Source organism: Parasteatoda tepidariorum, chromosome 5 (genome assembly GCF_982258835.1).
Source record: "Parasteatoda tepidariorum strain Cologne lab strain chromosome 5, Ptep-v5.0, whole genome shotgun sequence".
NCBI classification, from domain to species: Eukaryota; Metazoa; Arthropoda; class Arachnida; order Araneae; family Theridiidae; genus Parasteatoda; species Parasteatoda tepidariorum.
The window spans coordinates 66512430-66530220 of NC_141759.1; the positions used below are offsets into that span (position 1 = coordinate 66512430).

Consider the following 17791-nt stretch of genomic DNA (forward strand, 5'->3'; position numbering starts at 1 on the left):
ATAGCAATTCTAGTGCGACGTAAATTAACAACAACAACAACAACAGCCAAATTGCTTTAAAATACAACGGAAGCAGTAACCGGGAAGTATAGGTGGTATGGAGCTTGCAGCGTTCCCTAGTGTAGAAAACACCATCCATACTATGATTTTTCTATTTTTCTTAGGCAACTTTATGTTTTATTTTTCAGATCGCTTTTGTTTCTTCTTATTCACGTTTGGCATATCTTGAAAATGCTCGCCTGTTTTTGAGTAATTGAAACATGTCAACTGTTATCTCCTATTTATATATTTTTGAAGCGAATGAAGTTTTTAATCAAGTACTGCTCGATATAGTTTTACGCATTTCTTGTTGGATATTAATTTTTGGATGGTAATTGCTCTTTAGAAAATAACTGTTGAAAATACAACTTTGTGTGAATATGAATTAGCAAACAGAATGAAAATCTTTACAGATTTCTCCCTTAGAACTGGATGCTCATTTTTAACAGATATCAAAATCTCTACGAAATAAATACAAGAGAATTTGGGCGAATTGAAATAAATCGTCTGTTGTCACGTGGACATGAGACTGCGACAAATGAGAGAGCTTGAACTTTTTCCTTTAGAAAAGTAACATTTCTGAAGTCATGAACAACAAGAACACACATTTCGGGTTCTTTAATCAAAGTTAACTTGAAAATGTCCATATTAGGTTGAAAATGTACATATTTTTTTTAAAATCAAAACTTAAGATTCATGGGTAGATTCCAGGAAACCCAAATATTAAATTTCGCATATTTTTGACCTTTCATTTAGATTCTACTTTCACTTTCGTTTTACATTCTAGTTTCACTTTCATTTTACATTCTAGTTTCACTTTCATTTTGCATTCTAGTTTCACTTTCATTTTACATTCTAGTTTCACTTTCATTTTACATTCTAGTTTCACTTAAATTTTACATTCTAGTTTCACCTTCATTTTACATTCTAGTTTCACTTTCATTTTACATTCTAGTTTCACTTTCATTTTGCATTCTAGTTTCACTTTCAGTTTACATTCTAGTTTCACTTTCATGTTACATTCTAGTTTCACTTTCAGTTTACATTCTAGTTTCCATTTTATGTTACATTCTAAGTCTAAATTTTACATTTTAAAACTTGAAAACTAAATTTTGAATTATGTTTAAGCTTAAAAAATATTGAAAATCACATTTTTGACTAAAAAAATGTGAAACTTTATTCTTAATCGAGGTAAAATTGTTTTTAATATGGCTTAAAATTTTGGATAAATTTGTAACCATGGGGATATCTTTTTGTCGAGTTCAAATGTATAATTAAAAAAAAAAATATCGCGATGAACCCTTATCCCCACTTTGAAAAAAGTCATTAAATGTAGAAAAACCCAAATTAATTAAAATAGCTCATTTAGTTTAAGTGATTGAAAAAATCTATCTCGAGAATAAATATTTTGAGTATAATATTTTACTTCTTTTGGCAACAGCTTGCATATCTTGCAAAGAACAAGTAGACGGAACACAGATTCCTAGACGAAACTTAAGGTAGTAAAATGCCATCCCACCGATTTCAACTTCTTTTCCTACCTGAAACAAAAATAAAAAAATATTGTTACTTACTGTAATAGAAATAGAAGTTTTTTTGGGTTTTAAATTAGGAAATTTCGTTTCTTTACTTCGAGGCAAAGAGTTAAGGCGAAAGTATAAACACTGTGGAAATAAATAACCTAATGAAAAATAGCTTATAGAAAACATAAGTTGTAAAATAAATTTTCCCGACTAATTGAATTTATAGATAGTGGAATGGATATGGATAAAAAACATAAATAGTAGAATAAGTTATTCAAAACAAATTGTTATAGAAAAACAATATAACTTTCAATTTTTCAAGGGAATTTTCCAAAGAGGAATTTTAAAAGTTTTTTTGAGATAAATGGGTAAAAATTAATTTCTTTGAATGGTGCAATATGAAAACATTTGAAGTGTTTACAAATTTGAATTATATCAATTTAATATTAATAGCAATATTCATTAAAAGTGTTCAGCCCTTAAAACAAAAACAAAAAAAAAAGAACAAAAAAAAATCCATCAGGAAATTTTGAGAAAAACTCATATAATTTTTCAAGCTCGATTTATTGACAGGCTATTGGTCATCGCCTCTTAGGAGAGAGAAGGCCTCCTCACGGATCAATTTGGCAGTCCGACGTAATGAGCATAAACTGCGCAATGGGGTTCCCAAGTAGCACGATTCACAAAAGCGATATCGTAAAAACTCAGCTTTGAACATTGTACAATATCTTAGCGAAACATTGTACTATATAAAAATGGACCCCTTTTATAACCTATATTCAATATCGCGAAACAATATTGTTCGATATTGTAAAAACGTTGGGGAATTAATTTGGAATTAATTTGCTAATTAATAAATTAATCAAAAAATTTATTAATTATTAATTAATTGTTGGTTAATTGTTGATTAATTATTCATTGATTGTTAATTAATTATTAATTAATTAATTGATTTGCAATTACATACTCCAATTAATTTGGAAAGTTTTTCGAAAAAAAAATTTAAAAAATTTGATGTCAATTATATTTTTAAATTAACCTAACAGGTTTTTATGAAAAACTACAGATATATAAAACTTTCGAAATCAATTTTGACAATAAATATGCATTATATAGTACAGTACCACAAAATTAATTGGAGTATGAGACAATTATAATAACTAATAGTCTGCATTGAAGTAATAAAATACCGATTTTTCTATATATTGAATTATTTTTTATCTCTCACAGAACCTTCTATGGGCCGAAACGAATGTTGCCCCCTAAAATTATTCCTCATAAGGCATACATCCCACTAGTTTATTTCAAAATTGGCGAGTCACACTTCCCTAGTTTCCCTTGTTAGATGCAAACAAGCTCTCTCCATGAGGATAATGGTTTTTTCTTAACTTGCAACAGAGTATAGACGTTTAAACGGTTATGCAAAATTTTTTTCTTCTTTATAATGTTTTTAGCATAACTGCCAGCGTTTGCACTTATTTTAGTACTGTTCTCCTAGTGCAGGGTTGTCACGATCTACTAAAAAGGCAAAAAGTGTAGACTAATAAAATTCAAAATTCTATTAAAGGAAATTGAAATTAGCGAGCTTTCAAGACCATTTTTTTCTAGTTAACTGTTGAAAATGAATGCCAAGAATATTCCTGTTTTAAATATGAATAATTTGAAATGTAAGTCGTTGTGGTAGTGACCATTGAATAATTAAAGAGATAAGAGAGTTTCTACCACTTTCTGCAATTATAATAGTCACATGATGCGTCCCTGCTAGTGGCGCTGAAATAAAAATTTCACTGATGAACGTGATCAGAGCTTATCTTATATTTCATTGACACCTAAATCTACTAGATATGATAATCCTACTCTTTCTAAAGGGTTCTGGGACCACTTGCGTCCCTAGTCTAATTAAGAAATAGATGATAGTTTCATTTTTAATACATATATATTTAAATTAATTAAATATAAGAATGATCAAAGTCATTTTAAATCAAATTTTTAAATTAAAGTGATCATCTTACTCAAAAATTAAAAACAGCTAGCTGCGAAATTTCTAAAAGAACATTCGAAAGCTCACCTTTTTACCTTTTGAAAAAAAAAATATTGCTGTTAGAGAAATCCCCGTGAGGGATTTCAGTTCTAAGAACACTAAATTTGTAGTGGTAAAGCAGTTCTTAAATATTCATATAGAAATTTTACTATCAGTTTTTTTTCGTTTCTTGGGGATGCTAGTCAGCGAATAGTGAATTAAAAAATAAAATGTCAAATCACGATTTCTTACCAACTCTAAATATAAATTTCTTATCGAATAAAACAAAAAAATAGAAGTATTAGTCAGACATTGATTTAGTAGTGACTTAACCCATTATGTGCCTATGTTCCCGTAAAGTCTTTTCGTAATTATTAAGGCGGGTAGCTTAATTATTTTTTCCTGAAATTTAAATTGGAGAAACAAAACAGACATATTCATCACAATTTATGAATAATATAAATATCTATATTTTGATATAGAAGCAGGTAATTGCGACATTTTAATACTAAAGTGGCAGTCAAAGCTATAAAATTTCGTATTAGACTAAGCATAAAAGCTCCTAATACTTTTCATAAATTGTGATTTTTGTGTCAAAATTATTTTCACCACAGTAGCCTTAAATGGGTGCTTTTCCAGCCACATCATTTTCATTGATGAGGAACTCAGCTCCTGTTTTTTCTTATTACGTGATACTTTGTTAATTGCATGATACATTGCATGGACAAGCTTTCTACTTCACTTATTTCCTATATTATTTTTTATTTCATAACAGACGCTGAACATCCGACACCTTTTTTTTATTTTTTATTTATGACTACTAATGTTCAACTCCGTAGCCTTGTAATTTTGAACACAATACAAAAGACAAGAGAACTCCTGGATCAAGTATTGAGAAGAATTTAATGGCGTGGAGGACTGTTCGATTATCAATACTATACTATTGTATACTTTACATGCACTGTATATTATCCAATGTACAGTGTACTGCAACTTTCTGCTCTTTTTGGCTAATTTCTTCTAATGGTATTTTACGTTTTAATGTGCTATTCTTTTAGTAAATTAGATTTCAAACTAGATTTCTTTTATTACCGCCGTTGAACAGACGACCCAATTTTGGGTTTACGACTACTAATGTTCAACTCCGTAGCCTTGTAATTTTGAACCCAATACAGAAGACAAGGGAACTCCTGGATCAAGTATTGGGAGAAATTTGCCTGCGTGGAGGACTTTTTGATGGAACTAACCCGCACTTGCGTTACATGGAGAAAAAAACCACAAAAACCTTCCATGGTTAGCCTGACGGCAAAGAGACTCTAATCCCTGATCCGTCTACTACTGAGGATATTTTACGTCAGCACTGTGGTTGGTGCAAGCCGGATACGGAATTCGAATCGACCAGCTATCGCTGGGATTCGAACCTGGTTCACCTCATTGGAAGGCGAACGCTCGATCCCTTGAGCCATCACAGTTCCTTAATTCCACGGCCTGGTATTATCTAAGTTTTTACTTTTAATGAGTCAGTTAATGACAAAATATTGCGATTCTGATACATTTCTTACGACAATTGAGTCTTTTGTCTAAAATAAACGTGTCGTGAAATTCAGTGTCCCGGACTGGTACATACGTTTAGTTTTAATTTCTTTTGTTGTGTAAGGTAAAACATAATCAAAACCTTATTTTATTTATTCATAAGCTGATTCGAACGTTCACTGATTTGCTTGTTTATTGATTCCCTATTTCAAAACTAGATCTCTATTCGATCGATTTTAGGGTAATAAATCATCACGTCCTCGTTCAGAAAATGGAAAATTTCTGATGTAGATCTTTACGTTAATTATTAAAAATTTCTGTTATTTTTTTTATTTTTAACAAAAATGCATTGATAACAGCTTGAAGAAAAGCTGTAAAATTTAATTTTCCAAAGGTTTCCAAACTTTTACTTTAACGGGAAAAGAATACATTTTGTGTTATAGAAGTATTATTACCCATCCATCTGTCGCATTTCAAAGAATTATTTTAGAAAAACGTAGAAACTAAAATATTTTCAAAACTATGGATGAAACATGTTTGCGGTGTTGAAGTTGTTAACTTTTTAGAAGCAATCTTAAAATATCAGTTTTTAGTTACAAATGTTTATCTTAAAAAAAAAAATTTCAGCCCATAAAAAGTAAGTTGTTTTATGTTTTGGGGATTAGCTCTAATAATAAAATTTCAATTTTCCCTTTTACGCTTTAATGCAATGATATAATATACAAGTTTTCAAAAAAACAAATTTATTTATAACAACTATCATGAAACAACTGATCAATTATTTTTTAAAAAACCATGCTAAAAGATGTTGTTTTATTTGAAAAAATTGAAGAACCCATAAAATTTTAATACACAATGCCTAACTCCAGCTAACTAATAAAATCTTATAACTATGTAAAATTCAATGAAAAGTGAACTTACAATTATATTTATTGAAAAAAATTGCAAAACAGGAATAAACTAAACGATAAATAAATAAACTTAATTTTTAGCTAATATTATAAAACACTGCTTTTGGGTCAAATTTGAAAATTAAATAAGTTGCATAATCATCTAAGCGTTTTATAATTGGTGCAATTGATTTTTTTAAAAGTAATGGTTGTTTAAAAATAATTAATGTAACATTTTTGCTCATAAAGTAGTTTTCGTAAGCTCATGAGACATTTTTGGAAACGTTCCCAAAAAGTGACCATGGGCTCTTGTAGGCGAAATCTAATAGGCTATAAGAGCCCATAAAGTCCTATAACTAAAAGGACTGGCCCGGATAGCCTGGTTGGCAAAATGATGGACTCACGTTTGTGAGAACGGAACTTCGAATCTAGCTGGCTGAAGACGCCCCGTGTAGTCAATGGTGACTGGTGCACGTTGAATCTCACGGGTCACAAAATCCTCCATGTTTCCATAACATGTCAATATCTCTGGGGGTAATGAATTGGAGATTGATCGTTCTCTGGTTCAAAATCAAGATCTGTGGATGAATGACTGGATGTATGAATGGGTCCGCCCTATAAAAGGATGTGGCGTATGGGTGTGATGGAAGTCGAGTTCTCGGCCATAGAGGGCACCTCCACTGCCTTAATGGCCAACGACAACAACAACAACAACAACTAAAAGGACTATAAAGTCCTTTTTTACATGAGATTTTTAATTATCAAATGATATTTAACTTACTTATAACGTTTTAAAAAAATAACATTCCATAACATTTGTTAAATTAATATTATTAATATTAACAAATAAAGAGTCCATTGATAATTGTTATGGAATGGTAGGACAGTGCTGTTTAAATTGATTAATATTTTATCGTAATTTTTGATCAAAAAAATTTTTTTTGCCCAAAAGTTATTTGAAAAAAAAAAAATCGAAATTTATAATATGTGTTATTGTATTGTATCTTTACAAATCAAGAAATGACCCGTTAAATAGCAAAAAATGCAACGAAATTTTTTACTAATGAAAAATAATTTATTTTTATTAATTAAATATTAATTTTATTGTAGAAAAGGGGCATAATACCAGATATATTATTCTACAGTTAATCTTTTTGCCCATTAGTTTTAGCTATTTTTTTTCTTCATTTTTCTTGATTTAACTACTCATTAAGAAAAATTGTTTAATACAGAAAAGCTATAATTCGCACATTAATCCTTTGGGCAAGGTAGTTTCTTTGTTATTGACAGGAATGATTTGATTATTATTAGTGACCATGGCCTAGTAAAGGGAGATGATTAAAATGTGCAATAATGTATGCAAAAAAAAACTTCGAATACACAATCTTTTATTAGATGGATAGCAAATTTATTTATTTTTGAAAGACTCGAAATCAGTTACTTATTTGCCTAGAAGGTTCTTTTTAAAAAATCCTATAAACCCAGTTTATTAACAGAAAATATTTAAGATCAAGTTTATCTATTTCTGATACAGCCTTCTTTTTTAATTGAAAAGGCTTGGAGCAATAGTATCATAAAATAAGATCAGGAGCCATTTAAGAACGTTTTGGTGAAACACAACACATTTTACGGGTTGCATCATGTGGTTTTCTAGTAGAAATTCCAAGAAATTGTAAAGTTTAGTAATCTGGAAAGAAAGCTAATGAACAGTTTGATTTTAAAAATGTCATTCTTAAAAATAGTGTTGCGTATCACTAAACTAAAACAAGCCCGCCAATATTTAATTTTTTTCCAAGGTATACATATTACCTGTAAATTATATAAATGAGTTATTCTGCTAACTATCTTGCTCAGGTGCAGATTAACTGGAATGCAGTGATGGGCATCATTCACGAAAATTTTATTCATGACTAAATTTATTCAGAATACATTTATTCAGAATAAATTTATTCTGAATGATTATTCATATGAAAATTTAGTCATTATTCATCATTCATTATGCAAATGTATAAAAAATTTTGAATAATGATTGATGAATAAACTCATTAGTCATGACTAATTTTTCTGAATAAAATTTTGAATAACCAGCAAAAAATGCAATCGATATGTCTTTGTCTATAACGAGATGCAAAACATCGTTTGCTCTTAAACGTCTTATTTTAGGAATTAAACTATAAAACTAAGACAAGTAGGACTATTTATTTTTATGTTATTTTAACTTACTCCAGCGTAACATACTTAGTTGTGTTAAAAACTAGGTTTAGAACAGTTTAGTTACTTAAGTTCACTTTAAAATTTTGTTCTAAAATCTATAAAACGCAATTTTTTATAGTTTTTAAAAGCAAACGATAATATTATTTTAAATTTTTAAATAAAATTTTAACTTAAAAAATTAAACGCTTTTTTGCCATGTAAACATTTCTCAAAAGTATGCATTATGTTAGACAAAAGTAAATTTTCGCAAACATTATATAAATATACTTGAAAAGGATTAACGTTTTATTTGTAGTTGTCATAATCGTAGTCAATTAGAGTATTTCGTGCCCATTTTTGTTGACCAGTGAAATTATTCAGTTATTCTTGACTAATGAATAAAGGATACTGAATAATGAATGATTTATTCTTTATTCAAAATATTTCTGACAAATGAATAAATCTTTATTCATCATTCATTATTCAGATTCTGAATAATTATTCATCATTCTTAATTCATTATTCTGAATGACAAATGCCCATCTCTGCTGGAATGCTACGTTAAAGTACAAAATTGTTTCATATATCAAATTATCTAGGACCTAGATAAAAGTCTCATCTACAATTTACCTAGATAATCTGTACATTTCCCACTAGACACTCGTTAAAGTGAAAATAAGTACTTTCTGTACCTTGAAATCAGCATAATGTTAGTTAGTTATTTTTTGTTATCTAAGAAAATCAAAAAGCTGCAATCAAACTATCTTCACATCATTTGATAAAATCAATCATCAATCACTTTAAAAACTTTAATACGAAGTATCAAAAGAGTTTAAAATATTATCACAATTAAGGAAACTAATGTCATTTCTTTATTTTCAATATCTAAAGAATTAAGTTAATACAATCAAACAATCAACAAAATTAATTGATAAAATGTGAGAAATAAACATTTAGACTTTAATGATTCGAAGACCGTTAATGAGTAACTTTACTTTGGTAAGCTGCATAAAACTTTTAAATCTGAACTTTAAAGGATTGGATTAACGTAGTTAATCTATTAATTATTCTAGGTAATGTGTTCTGGGTAATTAGCGGTAACATATACGTTACCCATTATGCTATATCTTTATCATTATTGACATAAATAATAGGATACCTGCAAGTGAGGTAGTGTGGGTATCTCGATCCTGATTGGTTGTTGAAACGTTACATTTACTTACGCTAGCAACTGTTCTTTCCATTCTATTTCTGGTAAACCAAGCCCATCAAGTATAATTTTTCTTAAGTGACACATTCTACATTCTTTCACATTGATGCTTTCACAAATATTTCAATTCTTTCACGAAATATTTCTTACTTAACACAATGACAGAGACGAAGCCATGTTAAACATAAACAAACTAATTATGCATCATAGTTGCCAGGTACACGAAACCAAAATATATAACGGTTACAATGAAATACATAAACAAATAATAAATCTAAGTTAAGTAAAAAACGTTGTTGAGGAAGAATTACTTTTCATCATATTCGATATGCTAGACGGCGCTGTATTTTATTAAAGTTAACTAACATTCTAACTTATGTGGAGAAACTTATCTCAACTTTAACACAACATTTTGCTTATTAACGATCATATGGTGTTGACGTAATAAACTATATATGAGGGTGTCTGTGATCGTCTTTTTCTTGAAATGCAAGTACCCAATTATGGGTAATGCAAAGAAGGGAACGAACTTTTCAAACAATCTAATACTAATAATACTATTATCTTTGTATGCAATTACTTAAAACTTTTAAGGAGTTTTAAATCAAACGATTTGTATTTTAATAATTAAGAAATTGCCTTACTGTATCAAGAGGACCTGCATGATCTAACTTGGCCAAAGAAAAGTTTCTGAATGGTTTTGGCATTATAGGTGCCGCTTCAATAGCACAATACTTTCCTCTAAATTCTATATCTCCATTTCTCTTAGGCAATTCTATTTCCAGGCATTGATCGAAGGCTCCAAAATCTGAAACGGTCCCTTCGAAAATCCCTGACGGTGGCTTTGACATCGAGTCAAACACTGCAAAAATAAAAATATATTGTTTAGAACAAGAACAATATCATTAAATGTCATCAATGGAAGAGACAATTCGAAAGTTAATTAGAACTGATTAGAGACAATTTGAGAAGAAAAAAAAATTTACGTTTTCGGCAATTTAAGGAAATTTTCTAGGATAGTTGCAGTTAGCAGTTAAGGCCAAACTTCAATTTCCTTTGCAATGATTTATTTCCTTTTCCTAAAAAAGGATGTTTTCCAATAAGAGTTCTAGGTGATTTTAATTTTATCGAAGAAATATCAATTACCGACCTTGAGCCGCACGGTTGCTCAAAGGATGGACAGTTCGCCTCCCTATATCCGCAAAGAGAAGTGCAACATAGCCAAAGCAAAATATATCAAATATATAGTATTGATATAGTTTGCTTTGGCTATAATGATACAATATTAGAAAGCACTCCTTTCTGCTGATATAATCGCGTTCTGATGAAAAGTTTCCATCTTTTTACTAATTTTTTCCCATTTTTTTTCTTCGGATTTTCTCTCTTAGGATTCTTATTATTTTTATTATAATTTTTTTTCTCCCTTTTTTCATTGTTCTGTAATTTTTTCTCATGTTTTCTCTACTTTTTGAACTTATTTTATGAGTTTTATTTACTTGCAGCTTATACACAGTAAAAAAAACTTATTGTTTTTCTTAATCTTCGTTTTTTTCTTTTTGTATTTATTTATTATGCTTATTTTGATATATATATATATATATATATATATATATATATATATATATATATATATATATATATATATATATATATATATATATATATATACCGAAGAGCCATTACATTATGACTACCCTGCTAATAACATGTAGGTCCACCTTTAGCCCTCAAAACTGCTAGCACCCGCAGTAGCATTGATTCCACAAGATGCTGATAGGTAGTCTGAGGTATCTGGTACCAAGCGCTCACCAACTGGTCCTGCAGTTCCCTCATATTGCCAGGGGGTTGCGTGGCGGCACGAATTCGGTTTTCCAAGTAGGACCACAAATGCTCTATTGGATTAAGTACAGATGTTTGGGGGCCAAGACATGACTTGAAAGTCACTGGAATGTTCCTCGACGATTCTACCCTTATGACATGGTGCATTACCCTGTTGGTAAACACCATCCCCCGCGGGAAGAACTGTTGCCATGAATGGGTGAACCTGGTTTGCAACTATGTTCAAGTAGCTTACAGCCGTCAGGGATTGTTCTATGAGGATTATGGGTCCTAATGTGCCCCATGAAAACATTGTTTCTGGGCGAGGAACCATTAAAACCTGGGCGAGCCCATTGTTATAGATGGAGGGTGGTCATAATGTAATGGCTCTTCGGTGTATATATATATACACACGGGGTGACCAATAACTTCTCGTACACTTTCAAATTTTCATTACAATAATAAATAATAAATCATGCAAAACTTTTGCATTAAATTAAAGAGTAGTAATCATGAAGTATCTTTACAACAAATGCTTTGGAATTATACTGTCTTTTACTTTCTTGACGAACTTAAGTCTCTTTTCAAACGCATCACATGCGGCACGTACGGCTTCCACTGGTAGTTCCAGACATATGTTTTGATTTACATTTTTTAATTTGCTTAGATTGATGATTTTATAATTATTAAGTTGGGCGAGCATATATGACCAAACAAAATAATCTAATGGTTTAGATAGGGGGAGTTGGCAGCCCATTCATTCTTCGATCGATAAAAAGTCAGCTGAATGTTTGTTGCACCACTCCTGAACCACATATACGGTATGACAAGGAGCACCATCTTGTTGGAAGCAGAAATATTTCACCCAAGGCATACTCTGGATACTTGGGAGTAAAGTAAAACTTTACTCCAAAACCTCAGTTATAAAATTTCGGGCATTGATTTTTATCCCTTTTTCAATGAAAACTTGCCTCATTTTGAAAGGATCCCCTAAACCATCAGAGATGAAACATTCTGACAATGCGAAACATAATGCTGGAGCTCAGAGATGTTATGAATAAAAATTTTAAAAAATAATAACTGAAAAGAACTGAACGTCTGAAAAAATAACTGATTGTAGCGAGCCACGACTGCTCAGAGGATAGAGTGCTCGCCTTTCAATGTGGTGAACCGGGTTCGATTCCCAGCGATACCTGGTTGATATGAATTCCGCATCCGACTTGCACAATCCACAGTTCTGACATGAAATATCCTCAGTGGTAGATGGATCATGGGTTAGAGTACCTTGTCATCACGCTAATAGTTCGTCCCCATGTAACCTAAATACGGGTAAGTTCCCTCAAAAATTCTCCCACGAAGGCAATTCCACCCAATTCTTGGTCAAGGAGTTCCTTCGTCTTCTGGGTTGGGTTCAAAATTACAAGGCTACGGAGTTGAACATCAGCAGTCGTAACCCCAAAATTGGGTGGCTGTTCAACGACGGTTACAAAATAAAATTAAAAAAACTTCATTCCCAGCATGCCTTGCAAGAATTTCTTCCACCCCCTGTTTCATTTCATCTTAGCTGACCCTGAACACCTGTGAATTTCCTACTTTCTATAATAAGCTTGAAGCTATAAGCTATTTCTATAATAAGCTTATAATAAGCTCAGAATGTTTAACACTGATCCCCTCGATATTTTAAGCTCTCGGCCTAGCAGGTCTTTGACCGTTTCGTCGTATTCTTTCCTTGACCCTTTTCACACTGTCTTTTGTCTGAACCGACTGCGGTCTGCCAGAACTTCTTGTATGATCGACTCTGGAGATTTTAGTTTTAATATTGAGAAAACATGGAAAATAATAAAGAATAATTAAAAGATAAGAAGAAAAATTATAAAAAATAATATACTTGCATAATGCTAGTATTAAGAGTTTAGCACAACATGCTTTAATCAAATCAACTACCAAGTTTTAATTTAATGGGTTTATCATAAGACGAGTAGTCTTGCACGCCAGGGGAAAGAATTTGAAAATAGAAAAACAGTTTTAAAGAGAAAACATTGAATATATAACTTTAAACAAAATATTTGTGCTTTCAGACGAGAAGTTTATCAGTTTAGAAAATGGGTGTGTTATTTTCTGTTTTCAGTGACTAGAATTTAGTTTTTTTTTTAATTTTTTGCTATAACTTCAGTAGTTTTGAGAGTATTATCTTATACTTGGTGACAAATTGCTTACAATACAGATAATTACATACATTTTTTTTTCTTCAAAAAAAAATCGAAAATTTAGTTCTGGAAAATCCTCTAGAACCCCTTAACACCTTTGTAGTGTTTCTTAAAATTTTTAAAAAAAATTTTGTATAAAATATAACTTAACATGTTATTCCAATAAACTTATTAAACGTTAATCAAAACATATTCATAGTTGTAAAATTAAATTTTTGATAATTGTGAACAAATTTTTCTTTTAATCACAACAACAGGTTTGCTAACTTTTTACGCTCAATGGTAAAACATTTTCTAATGATATCAAATTTTATGTTTTACTGTATGATTTATCCTCTGTAAATCTGTATTAAAGCTATTTTCTATATGTAAATTATTTTAAATTATTTTAGAGAGCTATTTTGTTCCAGATCTCTTGTGGGGATGCTTTTAATTCGGTATATAAATTCTAAAAGCTTTAACTTTTGATTGTCTACTACTCTATAATATATTTTTCAAAACACATAGAAGCTGGCAGCCTAGCAAAAGAAGGGAAACGCTATTTGCTCCAAATTCGGCAAGGGCCGAAAGCCCGTATATATCAAGACGGAAACGAATAAAAACTGGTAACAAATAAATTTCCTTTGTAAATTTTTTTCGGAAATTATAAAATATCCATAACTACCAAATTTTTTAACGGATATAATTTATATATTAAATTGCTTTTTCCAACAGGTAAAAATAATCGCAATGAATTGTTTATTGTTAAGAATAGATTTAATCCTTCCGAAAATTAATTATCCAATCCAATAATAGTTATCCAATAATTTAAACTACTAGTGTTTTCTCTTTTCCATCTCGCTTTCAGGCCTGCATTCGACAAAATATTTTAGAAAACGGTACAGAACTACATACTAAAATTTAAAGATTTTCGGCTGAATTTTCCTACTTTTTATAAGGCTCAACACGGTTTAACTGAAACAAAGTGGCGTATAAGATAACCCTCTGAATAATTTTGAAATAGTGTAGAATGAAAACCCTATAAATCGAATTTACTAAACCAAGAATCTTGCATTAAAAGACTACCACTAAAAAAAATATTTATCCGCTGTCCGGAGCAAGTTGAAATCTTTACAAAAGCACCAAATAATCATATCAAATGGTTATAAGTCCTCTATATGCATACGCTTTTATTTTTTATTTTGCCCTAGTTGTATTATGTTATATCTTTATATTGATTCTACGGTATATTAATTCACTCAACCCTATCTTTTTATTCAATTATTCTTATTATCATAATGCAAAAAAAAAAAAATTTCCAAGTCCCACCTGTGTTAACATCCGTCAATCAATTCAGGCATATACAGGGCTGATTTTGCTGGCCTCTCTTTCAGGGGCACCATATTAGGTGGGACAACGTCGCTCCCACAGTGAGGACAGATAGTACAGAAAAGGAAAGAACACCCATGCCTTGCCCGGGATTCGAACCCAGACCATTTCTGATGCAAGGACAGTTCTCTGCCCCCTACACTGGCCGGTCGGCTAAAGCAAAAAATAAAAATTCTTAAACTTCAATAACTAATCAAATCGAAACAAGGATCGAAAATATACAGAAGTAAACAGGGCACAGACAACATATAATGTTTTGTAGATGTCTACTCATTTAGTCTACAACGTGCTCAAACATTTTCTTTTAATGTTGAATGACAACACCGTTTGTTGAAAAGCGTCCTAATGACGTTCTATGAAAAATGTGTTGTAATGATACGTACTAATCAAGTGTCTCCTTTTAAAGTATTATTTGTTCATTATTATAACGTACATTTGCTTGCAATAATTAGGGATAAAAATTATATGGTGCTTGATAATATAATTGATGATTTCGAAATTTAAGTTTCAAATAAACATCAAAATCGAACAGCTGAAGTTTGAAGTAAAAGAACAGAGCAAAAATAGCTAATGTTGATTAACTATGAAGACTAATGCTTCTCTGCTGATATAACTAAGCAATTTACATCTAAATACCTTCATGATTTTTAACAACTTTCAGGCTGATGTCAACTAAGGATACCTAGACTTTTTTTTAACTAATGGTAAGCCATGTGATTTTTTTCGTCCAATAAGAATGTTACGTTAACAATCAAAACGTTTGATAGACAAGGCAGTTTTTATTTTATAAAGAGGAATTTCCATTTTCCGTCTGAACGAATCTCAAATAAAAGAATATTTTTTTAACCATTAATCAAAGTTTGGGTTTAACCCACACTTACAACTCTGTTAAATTGAGAAACTGTCAATTATAATTACGGACAAGGAAATAACTGTCAGAAATAGGAATCGAAGTTCAAACTATCATCTATTGTATTGGTATTCCGAATAATTCATATCCATTTATTTTAATTTTTTTACCAGTCGTGCTCACCAATTGAATCCTTACACGCTCATCAGTTCGCATTTAGTTAACTCTACGCCTAACTTGCATTCTAGGAAGAAATAACGATTGACCTTAAATGTTTTATTCTGCTAAGTTTGTTTATTCCCTTTGATAGTTTCAATTAGTAGTTTCATAATATCTATTCAGTATTATTTAAATTATAATATTTACAGTTAAGCATTAATGGATTACATAATAATTAGTTTTCAATTTATTCAACACACACTAAACAAGTATTGCACAATTCGAAGTAATAAACACCGTTTCTTAAAATATCTTTGTCACAAACCTCGTCGATTTGGAGCCAAAAGATGTTTTTTACCATGATAAATGTCGTTATTTTTTTATGTGGAATACACGTCCATTTTTAATTTTTTCCAACCAGGCAACATTTTTTTTAGAAAAGTGTTCATCTCATTCATTTATATATAAATGCACATAGATATAAAAAATAACTATGTATATGTACACCGAAGAGCCATTACATTATGACCACCCTCCATCTATAACAATGGGCTCGCCCAGGTTTTCATGGTTTCTCGCCCAGGAACAATGTTTTCATGGGGCACACTAGGACCCATAATCTTCATAGAACAATCCCTGACGTCTGTAAGCTACTTGAACATAGCTCATCCATTCATGGCAACAGTTTTTCCAGCGAGGGATGGTGTTTACCAACAGGATAATGCACCATGTCATGAGGGTCGAATCGCCATGGATTGGTTCGAGGAACATTCCAGTGCCTTTCAAGTCATTTCTTGGCCCCCAAATTCACCTGACCTTAATCCAATAGAGCATTTGTGGTCCTACTTGGAAAACCAAATTCGTGCTGCCACGCTACCCCCTCGCAATGTGAGGGAATTGCAGGACCAGTTGGTGAGAGCTTAGTACCAGATACCTCAGACTACCTATCAGCACCTTGTGGAATCAATGCCACGGCGAGTGCTAGCAGTTTTGAGGGCTAAAGGTGGTCCTACATGTTATTAGCAGGGTGATCATAATGTAATGGCTCTTCGGTGTACATAAAAGCTAAAATAGACGAATAGTTTGCTAAAAACAAAAGATGTGCCCCCCTTCCTCCTGTTTGAAAGAATTTAAGAATATTGGCGATATTTAGGTGATGTTTTTAACACTATAGTTTGATGTAACATCAAAATGCAGCAATGATTATTAAAATTATTAAAAAAAAAGTAAACAATGATTATTAAAATTATTTAAAAAAAGTAAACTACTTTTTAATTTCAAAAGAACTTTTTTCAATTCCAAGAATAATGCTTCTGATTATCTGAAAATAGGAAGCATTTATTTTGAAAACATTTCCTTTTAAAAAAGTAAATAAAAAACGTACTGGTAACACCATTATTCATTTCAGAGAAATAAGAAATAAAAATCTATCTCTGCTGAAATTTGCTGCCTTGTCTTTTTATACAGGAGTTAAGTGAAGAAACTTAACGATTTTTTACTAGCATCTTTATTGAAGATATTTTTACATGACGTATCTGTCGTTTACGGCAGTGATCACCAAATCATCGATCATTTCGAGAGCTGATAGTTTCGGTAAAGCATATTAACGCGCCGAATAGCTAAGATACTAACGTAAGTTTATCGGCAGTACACCAAATGTTTCTTTTTCAATGCCCATCCGATTGATAATCGTCATTCAGGTATCAGTCGGGCAGATTTGCCGGCCACTCTTTCATAAGCACCATATTAGGTGGGCCAACGTTGCTCCCACAGTAAGGACTGATAGTATGGAGCAGGGGTGGCCAACATGCGGCTCGCGAGCCACATGCGGCTCTTTGACGGATTATTTGCGGCTCTCGATAAATGCACCCGAGATCTCTTTTCCTTTTTGGGCTATTATATTTTAAAAAATTAAATTATTATCGTTCCGTATGTGTTTCAAAATGTCCTTTGAATTACTGACAAGAAATATTACTGGCGA

The 17791-nt window shown here is 31.2% G+C and overlaps 1 protein-coding gene across 1 annotated transcript in view; it reads right to left on the minus strand.

Moving 5' to 3' along the window:
* Window positions 1-17791, minus strand: part of LOC107455697 (nose resistant to fluoxetine protein 6) — a 70270-nt gene that overhangs the window by 39412 nt on the left and 13067 nt on the right. Inside the window, exons 2-3 of the mRNA XM_071185197.2 lie at window positions 10053-10270; window positions 1466-1580 (exon numbers count right to left, since the gene is read on the minus strand). Of these exons, the coding sequence (XP_071041298.2) occupies window positions 1466-1580; window positions 10053-10270 (333 nt within the window). The remainder of the gene's footprint in view (window positions 1-1465; window positions 1581-10052; window positions 10271-17791) is intronic.